Below are 15,951 nucleotides of genomic sequence, written 5' to 3' on the forward strand. Positions count from 1 at the left end.
ATAAAACCATTTTGAAACATATCTTAATAAATATGCAAATACAAAAGTATATGATAGCTGGTCTGAACTATGTATACATAGGACTTTTAAGTTATGTTTGTTCTAATGATCAATTTCACGTATTTTCGCATTTTATTAAATCTCTTCAGATAATAATTATAGGCTTAAATATCACTGCGTTTGTATAACGGTAATGTTACAAATATTTAAAACACCAAAATAACTTTTTGATAAAAAATTTGAAATTAACAATACTGATACTTATTTAAAATAATTTTTTTTCACAAAAACCATTTTTTCAGAAATTACTCTATTGAAAAAGTTTTATGTCTTTTACTATTTTCTGATTTAATTGTCTTCGATTACTCAGCATTTCGAAACGATTAATTGATAGAAGCATACATCACCAGTTAAATCTCCTAAATTCTTGTATTTGACTATTTTTCGAAAATCGTACCGAGTGAACTGTGAGGACATTCCAAAACCGAAATATCACAGATGGAGTCGAGATGAAAATTAGCTCATGAAAATGTAGCAGTTTATTTTTAGAGAAACGAACAACATTTTCTCGTTTTATTGGTTAAAATAAATTAGAAGTGCTTTAAAACCATCAAAACAGTAACTCTTTCCAAACCTTTACCCAGGCTAGGTTTCGGTGAGAGTAAAAAATTTGACGCATGTCCGACAAATTGTATAATCCAAACGAATTTTGATAACTTATAAAAAATGGCTGAATACGCGATTAGAAGGGATTGTTAGGCTAAATAAAACATTGGTTCTTTGAAGAACTTACACTGACGGCACTAATCATGCAACTGTATTGTTTTAGGAATATATGGAGGCAGTAAATCTGTTCTTTTACACATGGTCCAATTAGAAAGTTTAAAGAGAATTCTGGGCGATCAGGTAAATATGACAATCAGGTTTAATTAAGCATTGAATTTGAAGTCAAAATTATAAGTAAATAACTCGGAACGTTTATTCAAGACAGAATAAAAGTTTCGTCGTGTTATTGCAATTAGGAACAATGTTAATTCTGTAATTAGGTTTCTGTTCGTTATCGGGCAAATAAATATCAAGTGAGCTCAATAATTTTGCCATTGTGGAAATATGTATATGTACAGCGCGCGCCATCTTTTATTTCGGTATGTAAACATTGAATAACTTTGACATTTGTCAACTGATTGACTTCATCAGACATGTTTTTGAAACTTCAATTCAGTACAATTTAAACCATGAATCGCTTCGCACCGAGACAACGCGCCGAAATAATCACGCTGCACATGGAAAATAGTCGTCAGTGGAACCACCTTGCCGCGCTTTTTGAAGGATATTTTTTGTGTTAATTGCACTTTATACGGAAACAAATGCCAATCATCCTTTAGAGTGCGCCGGAAGGTGGTCCCACTGACGCCAAACTGCTAAGCGCGGTGACGATACAAGACTGTTGGGTTCTGGGCAACGCTCTCTCTGACCGCTTCAACCAGTTCATTGGAACGTCTTAGTTGTTGATGAATGGGATGTTCACGATCTCCCACTGTCCCGTGCTCAGTAAAATTCGACACCAAATGACGAATAATGTTGTCAGACGGTGCCTGTTGGCTACAATATTTTCGACGATATGCACGTTGAGTGAACAGAACTGAATGACTTATCACGTCTCACGACCCTTAGATAGGTGGTTACAAAGTGTGACATTAAACATGACGGTCTTGCAAAAAAATCGAGCACCCTGCAGATACGTAGCGACCTAAGGACAACCGTCTTTTGCATTTTCCCCGCAAGTTTCTTTGCAGTTTCTTAGTAGTGAGCGCTTGGTTCATCCAAAAAAATACCGATGATTAGGACAAAAAGTTTTAAAGAACACTGAAACCTGTGCAACTCCTTTATAAGATGTTTATACCTCTTTTTCTTTTCATTTTGTATTATATTGGGCACTTCTCATTCTCCACAATTAATTATATTTCCCTTAGAGCGTTTGGCGGAGCGGTATCAGTCGTATCTGATGGCTAATGCCGTCAGAGTGACGGGGATGGTAATAAAGCACTATTAGTAGTGCATTGTGCCTGTGGATGTACATCTTACGCGCATGAGTCGCCAAATTAGATAGCATGTATCCTAGTTTTTCGAGGTGAGCGTAGCACGCTATGCAGCTATCATGAAGAATGTCTTGTCTTAAAATGTGGCAACGGTATACTAAAGTGGAAATGACACCACCTTGGCATGCTAAAATGAAACCCTTTCTCCCCGACTTAAATGCACGTCTTTAATTCCGGTCAGCGAAACCTTCGTGTGTCTTGAGGACACGAAGCGACCCAAGTATGAGAGATTTCTGTATCCATATCACAAGTGCTTGGCATATGATTGGCACGCGGGTATGGTTTTAATGTTAAGAACCAGTGTCAGCTTCGCACCTCCGGGAGGACTGACCACAAGGACAATTACTTTAACCGAATATTTTAAGTACAGTCTTGGAGAACGATGTCAAGCATCGAGTGTGCGACGGAGACTGGCGCCCGGAAATTATAGTAACAGGAAATTTTGCACTTCTCATTTTGGACAATTGACTCTATCTCTCTTAGAGCGTCTGTAGAAATACGTCGTTCCTGCGTTTGTGGGGCACTCACTGGTGTTCTAGGTAGTAAGCGTGTGCATGAAACACTCTGCACCTATCTTTGGGAACTTTTTGACATAGAATGCGGTCACAGTATACTAAGGTGAATTTGACATCGTCCTGGCATGCGCATATAAAACCTTCTATACCTGAATTAAGCCTTAATGATCTGAGAAAAGCAAAAGTGTGTTTTTTGCCAAGGACTGTTCTGCATTTGTGTAAAAGTTTCTGTCAATTTTCTGGCCAAGTAATTGTTGGCGGAATTGTTAAAACTCTGCTTTCTTGACTTCGGCTTTTGAAAGTGAAGCATCTAGATGGAGTAATGCAATTTTCAAACTTCTGATTATAAATTCAGGCCAAGGGTCTCGGTCGTCTCCTCCGCGGCTTTATAACGAAACGCTCCTTTGTCAATCAATCTGGTGGTTTCTGAACATTTTTAGCATATAATCTGTGTCATTTGCAACGATGCTAGCGATACTTACAACAATTCGGGTATGAAGTCAAGGGAGATTCAGTAGTCTGCTTTGAGGGCGTGATATGTATAATCACAGAACAGACGAATTGATATGCAAGCTTTTATGCATAAGCATGATATTATGTGCGGCGATATCAAGGCCTTAAGCTCGTTCTTTATCCATTAAACCACCCTAAATGAGTAGACTAAACCCGCGATGGCAATAATTTTAGTAGCAGATCCCGTGTTCAATGTCGACAGATTTGAAGACCGAATCTGTCGGAAAAAGATGATTGTATCTGCTTCAGAGAGACTCCTTCACTGATGTAATGATCCGAATAGGGCTTCGAGGTACGCCCAGGTATGACTAGGTCTCTCCAGTGTCAAGATGTGTAATATAACTTATATCTATAAGCTCAGGTTCCGTGGGAACGCCCATTTTTCTTTTGAGAAAAAACATTTTTAGCGCATACGAAAAAATTCGTTATGAAGTTTACTTTCTGATGCCGTCTGGTGTTTTGTCCCAAAAAAATCAATTCCCAGTACCTTGTATTTCGAAGGCTTTCTCCTATCCACCATCTGGAGAGGCGCTCGATTGGGGACTAGGGAACTCGTCAAGAGTCTGTCTTTATCTATGTCTAGTCTGTCTGCAGTCTGTCTCTTTTTGTGCCTTATTTAAACTATACAATTATTTGTCTTTAAACTATAAAGTTTATCTTTTTATTTTTTTATGTGGCGTCTGGAGAATTCTCCATTGTTTAAATAAGACACAAAAAGAGACAGACTGCAGGCAGACTAGACATGTATAAAGACAGGCTCTTGACGGGTTACTATTTCCGCATTGAGCCTTTTATAACATTGAGTTCTTTATGAACTGAATATATTATACCATTTTCTTAAGACGAATAATTTTTTTACCTCCCCAAGCAAGTTGATAATTTAAAAATTGAATTTAAGCGTAAAATATATGAAAAAATGAATTCTCACAGTCACCAATTTTTGTTATACATGATCTCCGAGTATGACAGACTCAAACCAACAATTGATTAATGTATATATACCAAGTGTCCAAGAACTGAGTGTCCAGACTTATATGGCTTTATAAGTAAATGAAAATAAACCGAAACTTACTTTGACAAAAAAGGAATTGAGCTTTTAGTTTTTGAATTATGAAATGCTTAATCTGGACCAATCAGGAGCGCCGCATAGAAAATCGCACGTGCATGAGAGAAACGCTAATGCTGCGACAGTGACCGCGGCCGAGGAGTGGAGAGGCCGGACACTTAGTTATGGGACACCGTGTATATTATAGTATATATTATTAGTCGTCGATTTACCTGTTCAGCATTTTATACCGAGAACCCAAATTGCTGCTTAATAGCACTAGTGTCACCGGATGGTCAGTTTACGAATTAATCAAATATAATTGAAATAATTATTTCAATTTCCAATGAGCTCGGGACCTTAGTGTTATAAATCGATTTTCAGGTTTTTGAGGCTATCGATGGTTTTTGAATCACTTTTTCACATTAAAAAAGAATACAATCTCTATCTGCAACATTCGGTTCGAGAAATCCAGTCCCACCAAGTTTCACTTACCTTTCTGTTCTGTTTCCGTGTGAGTCGAGAGCTCGTCTAACTCTCTGAAAATGCAGCGAGAAAATGTAATTGCGAGTAAACGGAATGGATTTTGGAGATTGTCCTCCACTCTCTGAGTGTGTGATTTCGATCGTCTATACAATCGCTTATACTTAAAAATCGCCTGCTAACCCTAAGGTCCGTTTCCTTGCGGCAAGTCCGATATTCAGCTCATCAAGAACTAACAATTTTTTACTATTAGAATTTGGTCGTATGAATTGCACTTTTTTCTGTCTATCCTAATGCACACCTTGAGCACAGAGAAGTATAAAGATCTTATAAGGGAGTTGCGAGTGTTTCACTCAGAATATTCTGTTAAACTGGTCCTGATCATCTCTGCTCTTGGAGGTCTCAAGTGTGCACTGCTACGGAGCCTGAAGACCATTCCTACATTTGAACTCAATGCCGAGACACTTGCGGGGAAATTGCAGATCGCACACGTCATACTAAACCACTTACCACACGGACGTCAGATATCAATACAGCTAAAACGTCAACGTGATTTTGTTTTATCATGAGAGACCTTTTTTATTTTCATCTAAATATTTCAGATTACTATGGTGTGTTTATTTTTATTATAAATTTGTCTTTTTAGCAAACTTCATTGGTTTTAGAGTATCTTTTAACAAAAATGATGATTATAAGAAAACTGTTTGATAAGGAAATGGAAGGACTAACGGAAATGGAACAAATCTATCAGTATGTACTTTTTACTATCAACACGCGTGCTTTAATTGACGGAACTAGCCATATTTAATTTTTCGTATTATCAAGTTTTTATGTGTTCTTGACTTTATTAGGTTTTCGTCGAATAAGGTATTGAAACTATTTGCGATTCTTAAAGACTTTAACGATAATAAATCCAAGGATCAGCAGTTTTGCTGCATAATATTTGTAAAACGTCGTTTTACAGCTAAAGTGCTGTACCACGTTTTAAAAGTGAGCTTTTTAAAAATAATTTCAATTACATTTGTTTTACTATCATACTTTTATTTTGCGTAATATTTGATTTCAGAGTCTTCACAAAGCTGACGAGCGATATAAATTCTTGTTGGCAGAGTTTATGGTCGGATACACAAACGATCCATACAAAAATGCTAAAGAAGTACTTTGTATTTCAAGATGGAACAAGGAAGTCCTACAGAAGTATTTTTCATTGCTTAGCTGCATTCATATTAACTTTAATTTTTATATTAACTTTCAATTTTGAAAAACTATAATGATATTTAACATCTGTAATTCACAGATTTCGAAGTGGTAAATCGAACTGCATTGTAGCGACTGATGTGGTAGACGAAGGAGTCGATATCCCGGCATGCACATTGATTGTAAGATTTGATTTACCCTTGGATTTTCGAGCTTATGTTCAGAGTAAAGGCAGAGCGCGTCATTCTACAAGTCAGTATACTATGATTATGTCTAGTGATGACGACAAATTTGAATCCAGATATAAGCAGTTTCAAAAGACCGAATCATTCCTACAAAGGGTAAAACTGATGGTAGAATTCGACAAAAGATATCGAAATGTTCTCTTCAAAACTTGTAAAGCACATAGTTTTATGAGATATAGTTAATTAATTATCTTTAAATGTTGCTCAAATGGTAAACGGTTATGAAAACGCATTTCAGGAAAGTTCCGTTTTCTTTTGTCGAGTTCCCTATTTATATATGTAATTAGTCACAAATCACCCAGTATCTAAGAAAACAACGGTAATTTAAATGCCATGATTTTATGAACATAGTATACCTTGTACCGCATTGACTTCGATACTGGGTCTTAACTTCCATACAGAATCATATATGATTTTTTATTCTTTTTAACAAAACTTGAAATAGATTTTGCTAGGTAAAACCGATTTAAGAAGTCGACCCACTGACAAAAATATTGCGGATGAACTTTACACTTACACAATTGAGCCGTACCTGCACCACAGTGCGGATGGGACTCCATGTTTAATAACAGAACAATCAGCTATCAGCTTATTAAACAGATATTGTGCAAATTTGTATAAGTCCAAATTCATTAGTTTGGCGCCCACATGGATTTTACATAAACGTCCAGATGAAAATCTTATGCAGAAATATCAGGTAATCTTTAATCAGGTGTATGTACTACGTTGATCAACAAGTTTTAGGACTTTATTTTTAAAATCAAAAATACAAGTTTATTCATCATAATCGATATCGTCCCCTTTAAAGTACTCCCCTTAGACTGCAAAGCACTTAGCCAGCTCTTGATCCAATCCTCTAAACATTTTTTATAATCGGTTTGCGGTATAGCCATCAGAGCCATCTTTCATTTTTCCATGACCTCATCTCTGGTGCTGTAACACGTTCCGCGGAGCGGTTTATTAAGTCGACCGAATAGAAAAAAGTCGCATGGAGTCGAATCAGGTGAATTCGGTGGTTTTTGGATTGTATTCGTTTCGTTTTTAGCCAAATTTTTTTTGGTACAAAATCGAAACCACACACAAAGATATGTATTCACAATATGGCGTCACTTTAACAAATGTCAAGCTATCAAACTAAAAATCTGACAGAACGTCAGTGATTTTATCCATGGGTGGATTAGGACCCTTCGGGGCCCGGAGCTAAAATAACGACGGGACCCCTTTAAGGCGGCGGATTTTAGGAAAAAGAGGAAATGCGTTCTCATTGTAGAGGAGATTTTTATGTAATTAAATGCACTTCAATAACAACAAATAAAATTTTTATTTACACGTGAAAAGTACAGAGAATAGTATAACAATGAAATTTTTTTCTACATTTTTCTTCAGCAAATTCTTTTATTAAGTCATCGAAGTTCATCAATCTAAGAAACTCCTTTTCGATTGTAAGAAGAGACAATGTGGATAGTCTTTCGACGTCCATAGTAGATCTATGCAAGTCTTTTATTCTTTTCAATACTGAAATTGATCGCTCGGTTTTACAATTTGCTATAGGGATAGTAACAAGTAGTCTGTATGCAATATACACAGTTGGAAAAAAAGACGCCATCTCGTTATTGACTATCCAATTCAATACAAGTATAGGACAAATTGTATTGTCGTTTGCTTGAACTATTTCGTCCGATCGATTAGAGAAGTAACCTGGTAATTCTTGATTTTGTATTTTTACTCGTAGTGTGAATTGTTTGAGTTCAATCAATAAATCTTCACTCAAATCACTTGAATAGACTTCAACTAGTTTTTTAGTCTTCGCTCCCAATCTTCCCCATCAATAGTCAATAATTTAGTTAAGAATCCAAATAAACCAGTAATAAAACTATAAGCATCGCTACTATTTTTTAATTTCATTGCTAGTTTATCTATCATTACGTAAAACGTTTGAATTTTAAACTTTTCAGATCCATGCAAAAATTCCTTTTGGGTCTCTCTATTGCTCAGTCTCTGCGTTATGCGTCTTTTATTTGAATCTGAATAATCCTGGTTGATAGATTCGCGAAGAGGTTTTGCTGGACTCTCGAGTGAATCAAATTCATTGCGCAAATCTGAAACAAAACCAACCAATGACAATAGCATTGAGTTGGCTGAAATGAGATCAACACAGACCTTCTGCAGATACTGGATAGTGGCATTAAATCTATTTAATATTTTATTCCAGAAAATTGCCATAAAAGCATTCTCAAGTTTTGTCATGCCTTTTAACAAACCTGCCTCTTCTTGTCGTACTTCGGCCATTTGTTTGACGTCTTGAGATATTCTTGTCATTTGATATTTGTGTTCATCTGCTTCGCGAGGCAGTAAAAAAGTTATATAAACCTTGTAAACGGCAAAAAATAAAACAGCACACTGACGTTCACGAACGCTGCACTCCCCTACTCAATTTAAGGAATGCCCACAATATGGAACTTAAGAGCAAAATTATTATGTTTTTTCAAACACGCTTGCAGCCCTTTATGCTGACCAGACACGCTTTTTGCATTGTCATACGTTTGACCGCGACAATCTGCTTTGTCAATACTACAGTCGGTTAAATAAGAGCGTGGTAACTGTTGTGAGAAAATGAAAAGACTCATTACGAAAATTCTTTCAAATATTGTTTTATTTGATCTAAAACTTTCATGCAAATACATTAATAGCAGGTCTAATCACCTTCAGCGTCAATAATGGCTTGGCATCTTCGAGGCATACTTTGGACAGAACCGCGATTTGGGAATTCATCGACATTTTTCACCTCTTTGAATCGATTCACCCATTTCACAAACTGTTTCGACTTTTGCATATATTTCGCAGCCGCCGCTTGGGTCATTTTGGGACTTTTAGGGTACGAGCACAAAAAACTGCTTCGAAGCGCGAAGCGTATGCGACACTTATCTTGAAAAAATGCTAGGTTCGTATTAAAAAGAACAGTCAGATAATTCTCTTTCATAAAGCATGAAGGACCTCTATATGACCTCTATATGAAAAAAAATTACAGCATTCGCATTTACCGATCACTAGTAATCGTGACCACGCTCTTATTTAACCGACTGTATGTTCATTCGATAATTTTAAAATATGATCTTTTAAATTTACTCCTTTATGACTTAGTATTTACAAAAAGCAGAAAAAATGCTCATACACGTGTCTGTTCAGATAGTAACGAAAAACAACGGATATTTGATCAACATGAGAAATGTAAGGTGTGGAATCAACAACTAGACTCGAATATTTTGTTTGTTTCATTTCTTCCTTTGTGTGTTTGAGAACTTTTTTAGCCATTAAATTTATGAATTCTTCACAAATCGTTTTTTATAAGTAAGACTCAACTTTATTTTCATATAAATTTAGTGGCCACAGTGCTGTTATATCACTGATCTATCGCTAATCTTTCCCTGATTCGATTCTAGTGAAGGTAAAATACATACTCGATGAATATTTGCATGCACAAAAGTAAGAAAGTTATTATTAAATAGTTATCTTGGTCTTGGTATTAAAATTAAAAACTGTATTTTAGCAATAAAATTTGATACCTCTCATTGTTTTAAAAGTTACGAGACGACGTCTCATTTTCTTGCAATCGTGAAGGATGTGAAAAAAATCCCGTTAATGTAGGGAGATTCCGTATCTGCTCTTCTTTTTCTTTTGCGAGTTTTCTTTTCAAAGACCCGCCCTGATCCACTCTCTTACTTATACTACAGCTTATACGTGTGTATAACGAAGTCAAAATTATCAGCAATAACAATCTCAAACAGGACGATTTAATCAATTCACACCGAGACCGAGAGAAGATCTCGTTGTCAGGTTAAACAGCAACTGGCATGCTCTCAACTCTACGATGTACTGAATACGTTCAAGCTTGACTGTGTCTGCATTTGTTTTACTGCGAATTAAAACATAAAGCAAGCAAAACATCGACGCGTGATACAAGACACGCGTGGCGGCTCGTGGTGACTCGCTCGGAGCGCTTCCGCCGGCATGGGCCCCGATGCGTGCTTATTTTCACACAAAAAAATTGTAACTGTCGGATACGTATACGTACATAGTGATAATGACAAGTCGGTTTATAGAACTTTCGTAATCTTTTGATATTGTTTTAGCTAATTATCTTAAACTTGAAACTTAATATTATTTTTTATACAGCTGAAGAGATTTACATATACATTTTTTTTAGCATTTTCAAATAATATTTTGTCAAATTCCATTTTATTCAGATGCATTCTATCCTTTATTTTTTCTGTATAACTGGGTTATTTTACTGAATATTATATTTTTTCCTCGGGGAATAAGGGGCCCCTCAGTAGCACGGGGACCGGTGCTTCAGCACTACCAAGCCCTCCCAATGATCCAGCACAGATGTTATCGAAAGTTTAAGATGTTTCTTTAAAAAACCGTTTTGGGAGTCGAGTGAATGTTAAGCAGGCGAAAATTATTGGTGGGAAAGTTGGTCAGTAAAGTTCTATGTTCTATGTTGCGGCCTGTCCGGTAAGACATTACTATAGCTTTATGTGGAACTCAGTCCCAGACCCGGGCCTGGTATAGACACTTTTTTTTTTAAATGCGAGAAATCAGGGCTTATTCTAAGGAGTAGTGTTACATGATATCGTAAAAAATAAATGAAAATTTCTAGTGTTAAATTGTCGCTAGTATTAACAAAAAATAAAAAATAAATTAATTGAAGAAAAATGAAACTGTATATGGTTTATTTAGCACAGATTTTGATGATTCAATATTAATTAGTCAATTAAACACATCAAATACAAAAAATTTAACTTTCATTCAAAAGATAATACTATTTAAATTTACTAATTAATTTAACCAGACTTTTTTTAAGTTAACTTTAGTTACCTTTTTTGGTTAAAAACAATAAGAAAATTTATGCAAGTATTTTTGTAAATAGAGGTCAGACAGAAGGCAAGCGAGATTTCAGCCAGGAAATATGTGCACATTCTTTATTTTTAAGAACTTTATGAAATTCATTTTTTTATAAATGACAGTATTGAAATATTTTCATCTGAGAAAATAATTATAAACCATGATTTTTCATATTTTATTTATTGTATGCGATTACAAAATCTTACACTTTCTTACTATTAGTTATTGCTTGCTCAAAATTAACTTATGAAACGTTCAAGGTTGTTTGCGCACGAATTAGGTAACGCTTCCGAAAAAATTATTATATTTTCAGACAAAAAAATTTAACCTTATTTAAAAAACTTCGCATGTTTCTTAATAAATTTAATTTAAAATATTGCAAACAAAATTCAAGGCAATTTAAAGTGAAAAAAATGTGAAATATTTTAATAAGAGAAAATGGCACTTTTTTTGTAAATAATTTGAAAATTAAAAAAGCTGCAAATTTAGTCATTGATTGAAAAGGATGCGTTAATTAATTTCCAATGTGGATATGTATTTTAAAAACTAAAATTACAAACTTTATTCTTAAGTTCTAAGGGACCTCTCTACTCTAGCATAATAATTCCATACCTCCTTTTTGCTGCCAACGCCTGAATTAAGTCTTGAATTAATACGCAGTAGAATTTAAGACAGTCTACAATTTAAAAAAATATCTATCGTAAATTTTCAGTGGATACGCAGGTACAAAAACAAATTAGTACATTAAAGAAAGTTAATTTTATATTTTTCTTTAGGTATCGCTTCAATTGCCAACAATTTCACCTCTGAAGGGAATTATTTGGGGCGATTTGATGCCATCCATAGATGATGCTAAGCGGTCTGTGGCAGTAAAGACATGTATTAAACTTAAAGAGATAGGTGAATTGAATGATCATCTAAATCCGATAGATCCTGACGTAATACAAGAAAATGTAGATTACCTTTTCCCAAACTGGATCGAAGAAGAGAAAACTGAAAATTGTGCACCTGGAACAAATAGTAAGAAAAGGAAGCACGATTTAATTGTAAGTAATTATAGCATTCATAAATAATCAAGTATTAACTTTAGAAAAGTAATTTCAGATATGGATAACAATTGTTTGCGCAGGTAGGTATATGGGATTGAAACTATTTTCCTTGAAATGCCGGATATTGCACTTCGGATGTCTGTACGCTGCGTCTGGTCGAAATTTTTGAGGGACTTAAAAATGTCTTTAAAATATCCTGTACATTAATTTCGCAACGATCCCTCGAGACGTATTCCAATTTTCATTTTGCCCAAGATGTTTCATTAATAAACAATACAAGGAAAAACTCTATAAATCAATTTTCGCTACATGAGATTCAGAGTTCGATTATTATACAATTTGTTATTTTTTGTATTTATGTGAAGAAGCAACGCACAAAAAAGTTAGTATTAATTGATGCACTAAGGCCAGTATGTGGGTTGAGACTGATTCAACGTTGCTGATTCACTGTTGCGGTGACCGCGGTTACCGCTGATAAAGGAGTAATCCTCTCCGTAACGGATATCTGGTTCCAAGAAGGGCAAGGGTAATTTTGGTGGTCAAGGCGATCTAGTGGTTCATTGCGATGGCGGCGACGGCTATCGATACGAGAGTAATCCTCTCCGTAACGGAGATCGATTATGAGGCTGTCGTGAATGCGGCCTGCGGTTGCATCGTAAACAGTAACAAGCAATGGTCTTTTTGGCGATGCTGCTGGTTGCAGGTTTCGCTCAATTAACGCAATTTGCTTAGCAAAAGTTTGCGAGCGTGAACGATGACCAAAGCCGCGCTTGCGCTGTCAGTTGTGGAGTGGACTCAGTGCCGCGACTTAGTTTAGTCTTAAATCGAATGACAGGTTGTGATGCCCTTATAACCTGAGCTTATGACTTCTAGGCTACTAAAAACAATGATGGATTTTTGCTGAAAATTATTCATGGTAATAAATATGATTTATAACCATGAATATAATTTAGCGAATATCAGGACAGAAAAAACATATTAAATATAAATTGCTTAAGCAACGATTTTATTGTTACAAACATTATAAAAAAAATCTGTATTTAGTACATTTATTATTATTACTTATAGGGAAGGTATAAATTGCATTGTAGGTCTTTAAAGGACTCAATGTTTGTTCTCTCTACAGAAAAAAGGGTTGCTGAGCCACCCTAGTGGACCTATAGCTTAAGGTGGGATCCGAATATCAAGAACCTCGATAAATATACATAGAAAAATGTCCAAATGTTCAGGGAAAAAAATTCCTTTACCTCCAACATGAGGTCCGGGCGCCTAACTGCCTGAGCTATCGAGGCATCTTGATTACACTACGTAACAAGATTTTATTCATCATGAATTCATAAGACATTTCGGTATTTTGTTCACAGAATACGAACGTGCAGGAGAAAATGTTTTATCTTCTCGCATTTTTCAGAAAAACAAGTTTAAAAAGTTAACGATATTACGATTTAAATTGGTACAATGTTTGAATATTCTTGCGGCGATATTGTAGTAAGCAGAGAATTAAGAGGATGGTACTCTATACCTCTGGATACTTTCTTAGAACTATTTTCCCGCACTTCATAATCTTTCAATCCCTTACTTCCTAATAGTCTAGAAAGTTTCTCACAATGCGATAGCTGTTTAGTAAAACCGCTATTTGAGTTGCTGCTCTTGACTGGCTCCTAGATGATCGAGATATTCAGTGTATCTTGCGTGCACATTGCCTTATGGATCTTAGTTGTATAGGTTGCCTGGAAATTCCGGTTATGTGAGCAACCAATGTCGATAATATCTTCTAAAGCATCAATATAGTAAAAAGAAAGGGAACGCAAAATATCCGAATGTACCTTTAAGCTCACCAATAGCTTTCCTGTAGACATTCGAGACCATCGATTGGCAGCGCTGGTAGGATGCTGTCTCTTAACAGACGTATCTATAGATTTTTCACCTCTTTAGTAGTGATAGGTAAGCATTTCTCTTTAGGTGCTATAAGGGCACTACACAGCTCCTTTAAACGTTATTCGACCGTAACTGAAGGTCTCGTTGGAGTCGGGTTGGATGAAAGAAAAACCGTTCAATTTCTTTGACCCACATCTCTCTACGCTCTACACAAAGTGCTGCCTGATGTTCAGCAGCTTTAAAGTGTCGAGTGTATATTAAATGATCGGTAGTTTGCGCGCGAACTCTAGGACCCTGACAGTGAACTGAAAGATTTTATATAGCCAATCATACACAGAATGCGGGACGCGTACTCCTTTGCCCAGTCTGTCATTGTGCAGAGTTGATGCATGCGTCTTTTGGTCTTATGATCGGCCGTTTCTTTTTCAAAGCTTCAAATGATCCAAATATTGTTAAAGAATAGAAAATAGCTTTTTTAAGGCAAGGTATCAAACTTAAATCTGATAATGCAGTTTGTTCTTTGCACTTAAACCCAGAAGACATCATCAGAGACAATATTTTTAGGGAACTTGATGGAAGTATTGTGACAATAGTGAGAGTTACATATAAAGTGTATAGGTATATAATTTTTTCTAAAGTTCTTCTCTTTTTAAAAATATTATTTTATTAGTAATATTAACTGTGAATAATGGGCGTTATATAATATAATCCAAAACAACATCTTGGTACTTTGGATTATAAAAAAATGATATTTTCAAATATTCATGTTAAAAAATTAACTAAAATGATAAATTGTAAAGAAATTTCATTCATTTTAATGTATTCATTTAAAAATTTGATTTTCAGTATAACTTTTTTCAAGACATTTAGCTTGAGATTTAACATGAAACGGGAATTTAGATTATACTTGTTTTTAAATTGAACATGAAATGGTTTTGAAGATTTCGAACAAAAATTATAAGCCTGTTAAGAATTTTCAAAAGTTTTAAGCGAATAGAAAAACTGTATCAAGATTTATGGTTCAATTTCAAATGATTTTTTCATTTTGAAAAAGGGATTCTAAAAGAAAATTGAATGAGAATGACAATATTACAAAAAAATGCTATTATGCTTAATAAGTATTTAATGATTTTTTATCTTGAAAAATTAACTTTCGGATAATATTCTAAAAGATTCCAAACTATTTTCAACAAATTTTCAAAACAGAATCTGGAAGTTTTTATGGAAAATTTGTTGCCCTTAAAAACTTTTAAAACCAATCCCAAAAATTTTAAAAGACATTTAGAACGATTTGAAGTCTTAAAAAGATTTAAAAAATGGTTAATTTGGAAATTACAAAAATATTGCGAAAAATGTAGACTTTTTACCATTTTTCTTTTAATTTGAAGAATTTTTTAACAATTGCAGTTTAAAAAATTTTAAAGTGTAAAAAATGAACTAAAATTATACATTGTAAACTAATTATTTAATTTGAATAACTTCGTTAAAAAATTTGCTTTTCGGTATTTCAAGTACCGATAGAGGATACACGGTGTTTTTCGCGTGCGATCATTTTTTGGCTGAGAAGTGAAAAGTTGAGTGAGTACGCTGAGAGTGCGGTGAGTAAGGCTGCTGGGGTGGAAGTGCAAGTGTGTATGAAGGGAGTGATAGAAAATGAACATTTAAACGGAAAATACAGAAATTGACGAAAGTTGATCTTGTGGTTAGGTTCGCTTGGTTGAAATATCGGGTTTATGGGCAGTAAGTAGGAGTTGAAAGGTTAAGAAGGGAGAAGGAGTTAATTAGACACAAATTTTCAAATAGAAATTAGTGTAGGAGGGCGATTTTTGGGAAAAAGTTCTTAAAATTCTGGGGAGGATAGAAAGTGACAGGAAAGGAGGAGGTGAGGATAAAGTTCAGTTAACAGATTAGAGTCAAGTGGGTCATGCGCAGTCCACAACGTGATTTGGGAATGAAGCAGAGCATGTTCGTAAAGTTAGAAGCCCTTATAAAAGGATTTAAAGAGGAGACTTGCGGAGATCA

At 35.0% G+C, this 15,951-nt stretch overlaps 1 protein-coding gene across 6 annotated transcripts in view; it reads left to right on the forward strand.

Moving 5' to 3' along the window:
• LOC117175984 (endoribonuclease Dicer) overlaps positions 1-15,951 on the forward strand; it is a 357,463-nt gene that overhangs the window by 134,939 nt on the left and 206,573 nt on the right. For all 6 annotated transcript variants that reach the window (XM_033365884.1, XM_033365885.1, XM_033365883.1 and 3 more), the window contains 7 exons: positions 830-906; positions 5,302-5,405; positions 5,507-5,645; positions 5,722-5,852; positions 5,953-6,193; positions 6,543-6,794; positions 11,779-12,048. In XM_033365884.1, the coding sequence (XP_033221775.1) occupies positions 830-906; positions 5,302-5,405; positions 5,507-5,645; positions 5,722-5,852; positions 5,953-6,193; positions 6,543-6,794; positions 11,779-12,048 (1,214 nt within the window). The remainder of the gene's footprint in view (positions 1-829; positions 907-5,301; positions 5,406-5,506; positions 5,646-5,721; positions 5,853-5,952; positions 6,194-6,542; positions 6,795-11,778; positions 12,049-15,951) is intronic.

This window comes from Belonocnema kinseyi, chromosome 7 (genome assembly GCF_010883055.1).
Source record: "Belonocnema kinseyi isolate 2016_QV_RU_SX_M_011 chromosome 7, B_treatae_v1, whole genome shotgun sequence".
NCBI lineage: Eukaryota > Metazoa > Arthropoda > Insecta > Hymenoptera > Cynipidae > Belonocnema > Belonocnema kinseyi.